This window comes from Calliopsis andreniformis, unplaced genomic scaffold (genome assembly GCF_051401765.1).
Source record: "Calliopsis andreniformis isolate RMS-2024a unplaced genomic scaffold, iyCalAndr_principal scaffold0046, whole genome shotgun sequence".
NCBI classification, from domain to species: Eukaryota; Metazoa; Arthropoda; class Insecta; order Hymenoptera; family Andrenidae; genus Calliopsis; species Calliopsis andreniformis.
This window is the reverse complement of record NW_027480455.1, coordinates 2044957-2050950: the sequence shown is the minus strand read 5'-3', so window position 1 is coordinate 2050950 and position 5994 is coordinate 2044957. Positions and strand designations below refer to the sequence as shown.

The 5994-nt window shown below is 45.5% G+C and overlaps 2 protein-coding genes across 2 annotated transcripts; both read left to right on the top strand.

Annotated features, from left to right (window-relative positions):
* Positions 1-466: 466 nt before the first annotated feature.
* Positions 467-1847, top strand: LOC143187466 (uncharacterized). The gene is made up of 2 exons (XM_076391678.1): positions 467-1764; positions 1811-1847. Exons 1-2 carry the CDS (start codon positions 467-469, stop codon positions 1845-1847), a joined length of 1335 nt encoding a protein of 444 aa, XP_076247793.1.
* Positions 1847-5647, top strand: LOC143187465 (uncharacterized). Its single transcript, XM_076391677.1, has one exon. The coding sequence runs from the start codon at positions 1847-1849 to the stop codon at positions 5645-5647; it is 3801 nt and encodes a 1266-aa protein (XP_076247792.1).
* Positions 5648-5994: the final 347 nt, after the last annotated feature.

Genomic DNA, 5994 nt, shown 5'->3' with positions numbered 1-5994 from the left:
CTTCGAGCCGGATACGACCTGCTGGATGTGCACAGTGAACGAGTTAAAGTGTAAAGGTGATTGAACATTTGTCTGGACATCACTGGGTTGAAAGTCAAGTCGACTTGGACGCTTTCGAGAAGTCAACTTCGGACAATCGAATTCAACCCACCGGACTTATTGGACATTGGGATTGAGGAAGCTAAATCATCCATTCGCTTGGAGTCATCGTCTGCACCAACGTTCGGCATCAGTGCAACCAGGCAAGACTACGTCAAGGTAGGCTCGTAATCACGAAGTACCGATCGACACCTTTTCGTTTTTGATTCCTTCCTCTGTCCTTAACTCGATTTTTGCTTAAATCATGGCGACCGCTAACCTTGAGGCAAATGCTAACCAAGTCACCAAACGCATACGTGACTTGAAACAGAAACGAAAGTATTTCAAGGCACAAGTTACGTCCTTAAGTAATTTTGTCGAGAAATACATGGATTCGGAGAAAGAACGTGTAAAATTACAAGAGCGGATCGAACGATTACGGAATTTGTTTACGGCGTTCAATGCGAATATAGACGAGTTAGTTCTGCTTGAAGACAATTTCGAAGAAATAGAGAGCGAGCGCGAAGATGTGATGAATGCATACGATGATGCATTAGCAGCCGCGATCGTTTTACAAAGGTCATTGCAAGATGCGTCGAATATTCCGGAACGATATCCATCCGTACGTGATTCCCCAGCGCCGTCCGGCTCATCGTTTTCCTTACCGGTTCGTCTACCGAAAATCGACTTACCCAAGTTCGACGGCCGCATCGAAAAGTGGGTAACGTTTAAGGATGCGTTCAATACGATGATCCATTCGCAACCCGGATTGAGTAATATACAAAAACTAAATTATTTACGACTGTCTCTTTCCGGAAGAGCCGAAATAGCTATCGGCGCATTTACTATTAGCGAGGATAATTACGAAGCCGCGTGGAAACATCTGGTCGAGATATACGACAACAAGCGTGCTCTCGTTCTGCGTCACGCCGCGCTCTTACGCGATACCCCCATGATGACAGACGATTCATCGGAATCGGTTCGAGATCTCGCAAGTTATATGCAACTTCACGTGCGTTCGTTGCAAGCCTTGGGACGTTCGTGGGCAGATATCGGTAATGATATCCTCGTGAGTATCGTAATTTCGCGGATGTCGAAGGAAACGCGCAAGACCTGGGAGCGAACGCTATCCGATACTAAGGTACCCAAAATTGAGGACATTTTTAAGTTCTTGCACATAACGTCGCATCAGTGCAAGGATTACGAATCTGTGTCGTATGCGAAGCACACATCGAATTTTAAATCGGACGCGTTTAAGAACCACGAGCGAACACCGATAACGTCGGTAAAAACAAATCGCATGCGTAATCCTCCACCGTCATCATCGCGATTAAATCAACGCCAACAGACGTTTGTTACCACCGCGAACTCACAACCGTCAAATTTGCGACGTGTAGAAACGCGAGCTGCACAATCGCAGAAACTCGGAACACAAGCAACAGACAATTGTAAAATCTGCAACAATGGACCGCATGCGACATTTAATTGTAAAATGTTTGTAAGCCTCCCAATCGAAAAACGTATTGAGGCAGCGCGAAAGGCTCGATTATGTCTTAATTGCTTGCTGGACGATCATACGACCGAGGAATGCAAGGCAGGCAAATGTCGCGTCTGTAACCAAATGCATAACACGCGATTGCATTATGATGCAGCGTCGCGATCAGCATCCCCGTCTCAGCAACACTCGTGACTAGACCAAACAATCAACAGTCCCCGAATTTTCGCGTCCAAGAGTACGTCTAGCGCCGAGGGATCGACCCACGGAGTAATGCCTACCGCCATCGTTACCGTCTTCGATCGCGACCAACGGTTAATCGAAGGTAGGACCCTGTTGGACACGTGCTCAAATGCAAATTTTATCACCGAAAAATTTGCGGCAAAATTACGGCTTCCCACAAAGAAGCTCAACGTGGCCATCGAAACATTGAACGAGTTGAATACCGTCACGAGCAAACTCGTTCAAGCAACAATCAAGTCACGGACATCGAATTATCAACGCAGCCTGACTTTTTTTGTAATCCCGCGGATTTCGAGTCAGTTGCCAAACGTACAAATTAATCGAACAACGATTCAGATCCCGGCTAACATAAGGTTGGCAGATCCGAATTTTCATAAACCCGCAGCCATCGACATGCTTATCGGCACAGGTCCGACTTTAACCTGTCTAAGCATCGGGCAAATCCATCTCAACCAACATTGCGACGAGGTTCTCGTCTTACAAAAGACGCAACTGGGATGGATCATCGGGGGGAGTGTTCCAGCCATCCAACCACGGACAACTCGGAAGACATTCGTCACCGCGGTGAACTTCGACCTGAAACAGTTTTGGGAAATTGAAGAAGGTCCACGACAGCGGCATTTCTCCACGGAAGAACAGCTTTGCGAAAAACATTTTTCGACCCACGTTCGACGCGACTTAACAGGACGTTATGTTGTTGCACTGCCGTTCAACGGAAATAAAGAGAATCTGGGAGATTCACGATCGCACGCGTTGAATCGATTCTTAGCATTAGAACGCAAGTTTCTACGCAACTCTGATTTGATGCAAGAATACTCAGCCGTTATTCAAGAGTATATTGCACTTGGCCATATGAGCCAGGTAGACGCACCTGACGCACCCGAGTTCTACCTGCCTCACCACGCGGTCATGAAACCCACGAGTTCAACGACGAAGATTCGGGTAGTTTTTGACGGCTCAGCGAAAACCACCTCCGGAATATCATTAAACGATACGCAACTCGTGGGTCCTACCATCCAGGACGATATTTTTTCTTTATTATTACGGTTTCGTATACACGCATACGTGATAACCGGTGATATAGAGAAGATGTACCGACAATTCATCGTACGACCAGAAGATCGGCGTTATCAACGGATTTTGTGGAGGAACGATCGCAACGAGATATCAACTTATCAATTAAATACTGTCACTTTCGGACTTTCATCGGCTCCATTCCTCGCTATCCGATGTTTACATCAGCTCGCGGACGATGAGAGAAACAGCTGTCCGAAGGCTGCCAGTATCCTGAAGCAGGATCTATACGTGGACGATCTTCTGACCGGCGCATCATCCTACGATGAAGCATTAGGATTACGAAACGAGATAATCGATCTCCTTCAACGTGGAGGCCTTAATATTCGTCAATGGGTATCGAACGACCCACGCCTACTATCAGGATTGTCTGAAGATCAGATACATCCCAAGTTCTTCGGGGAAATCGATGGAATCAAAACGCTTGGAATCACGTGGAACGCACGCCAAGATTCGATTAATTATTCGGTTAATCTCCCATCGTCGAAGAAACACACGAAACGTACCGTACTGTCGTCAATTGCGAAGATTTTTGACCCTCTAGGTTTGCTCGGACCGATTACCATCACGGCAAAAATTTTCATGCAACGACTTTGGCAACTGAAACTCGACTGGGACGAGTCTTTACCGACCAACCTCCATACGGAATGGACAACTTACGAAGAGGAACTTCAGCGATTAAATAACGTAACATTCGAACGTCATGTTGCGCAACGCATGGGTCACCGAGTCGAGTTACACGGATTTTGCGACGCTAGCGAACGCGCATATAGCGCGTGCTTTTTCGTTCGATCCATCGATAAGCGAGGTCATATAAAATCAAGTCTGCTGTGTGCGAAATCGCGAGTCGCACCTTTGAAGACTGTCAGTCTCGCAAGATTGGAATTATGCGGCGCTACCCTCTTAACGTCACTGTATGTATCGGTCCGCGAAGCGTTAAATTGCAACATCGATCGCGTATGTCTGTGGACAGATTCAACTATTGTGTTGAATTGGTTACAAAGGCCACCGGGTACATTGAAAACGTTTGTCGCAAATCGAGTTGCAGAAATCCAAACGAAAACGGAGGTTTCAATTTGGCGACATATTCGATCTAATGACAACCCGGCCGACTTATCATCGCGAGGGATCACGGCATCAAGATTCTTGACCAACAAACTTTGGTACTGCGGACCTAATTGGCTCACTAGCGTTGAATCGGATTGGCCAGAATCTGTGTTCGAGTCATCGTCAGACGTTCCGGAATCGCGAAAAATCACGTGCTTAGCAACATCCACCGAAACTAGCGACCAGATTTTTAACCGGTTTTCTTGTATTGTCAAACTCCGTCGGATAATCGCATATTGTTTTAGATTTCGTAACCGGAAAACCGGACCTCTTACAATCGATGAAATCCGAAATGCAAACGACTGTATCATTCGCACAGTTCAAGCATCGACATTTTCATCGGACATTCAAAATTTAAAGGCCAATACAGAATTACATCCGAAGAGCAAGCTTTTATCGTTGCATCCATTTCTAGATGATAAGGGAATTTTGCGTGTCGGAGGCCGACTTCGAAATTCAAATTTACCGTTTTCTCAGAAACATCCAATTCTATTGCCGAAAAATAATCATGTCACGGAATTAATTATTCGTCGAGCACATGTACAAAATTATCACGCAGGCATAACATCAACACTGTACACCGTACGACTGCAGTATTGGCCTATCGATGGTAAAAACATTACACGTAAAATCGTCCGGCATTGCGTCAAGTGTTTTCGCGTCAACCCACCTACGGTAAATTACGTAATGGGTAATCTGCCAGCTAATCGAATCACCGAAACTCGACCGTTCCACAATTGCGGTGTCGATTATTGTGGACCTTTTTACATAAAAGAAAAACGTTATCGAAACCGTACGCGAATTAAGATTTACGTCGCGGTATTTATTTGTTTCGCTACAAAGGCTATTCATTTAGAAGTCGTGAGCGATCTAACGACCGAAGCTTTTCTCGCCGCGTTAAAACGATTCATCGCACGACGAGGAATTTGTCGTAATGTCTACTCTGACAACGGCTCAAATTTTATTGGCGCTCAGAATGAATTGACCGCGCTTCACGAAACCCTACGCGACGACAAAGGGATGCGTCGATTTCTTGATGAAAAAGAAATCTCTTGGCATTTCATGCCAGCCTTGTCACCTCATTTCGGCGGGTTATGGGAAGCAGCCGTGAAATCGTTTAAGCATCACCTGAAGCGGGTCGTCGGTGAAGAATTATTCACGTACGAACAATTTACTACTTTTGTGACAGAAATCGAGGCTATCCTGAACTCCCGTCCTTTAACTCCTTTATCATCTGACCCAAACGATCCAGTCGCTCTGACTCCTGGACATTTTTTGATCGGCGCTTCATTAACGAGCTTGCCAGAAGCTGATTTCACATCTACACCGACGAATCGGCTGTCAAATTGGCAGCACATCCAAAAGGTGAAACAAGATTTTTGGTCGAGGTGGTACAAGGAATACATTAACCACTTAAACGTTCGACATAAGTGGACAAAGGGTTCGCACGAAATCAAAATGGGAACCATTGTCGTTCTCAAGGACGATCATCTGCCACCGCTGCAATGGAATCTCGGGCGAATCATCGAGGTCCATCCGGGCGAAGATGGCATCATTCGTACGGTCACCGTTCAGACGTCAACCGGAATTTACCGTCGAAACGTTAAACGTCTGGCACCCCTTCCAATCCACAATGTGACATCAGGATAAAGACAATTATTAGTCGATATTTTAGCGATAAGTAATATTAATAATATTTTTGTATTATACGCCGTTTAACATTGCATAACGGAACGACCGTTCGAGTTCCGATTTATTGTAGAATATCGAGTAAGGTATTGATCAACTTAATTGATCAACGGGGGGAGCATGTTCCGTTCGAAGAGGCAAACGCATTTATTGCTGCCAGATGTGGAAATCCGAATTCTTTAAGGACTTGCTTATTCATTCATATTTCTAAAAATCCACATCTGGCCGAATAAAGTAATTTCGTGCTTTCTTCGAGCGGAGTGTTCCTCCCTAATAACCATCGAAGGCCGTATTGCCCCGCAATCGGT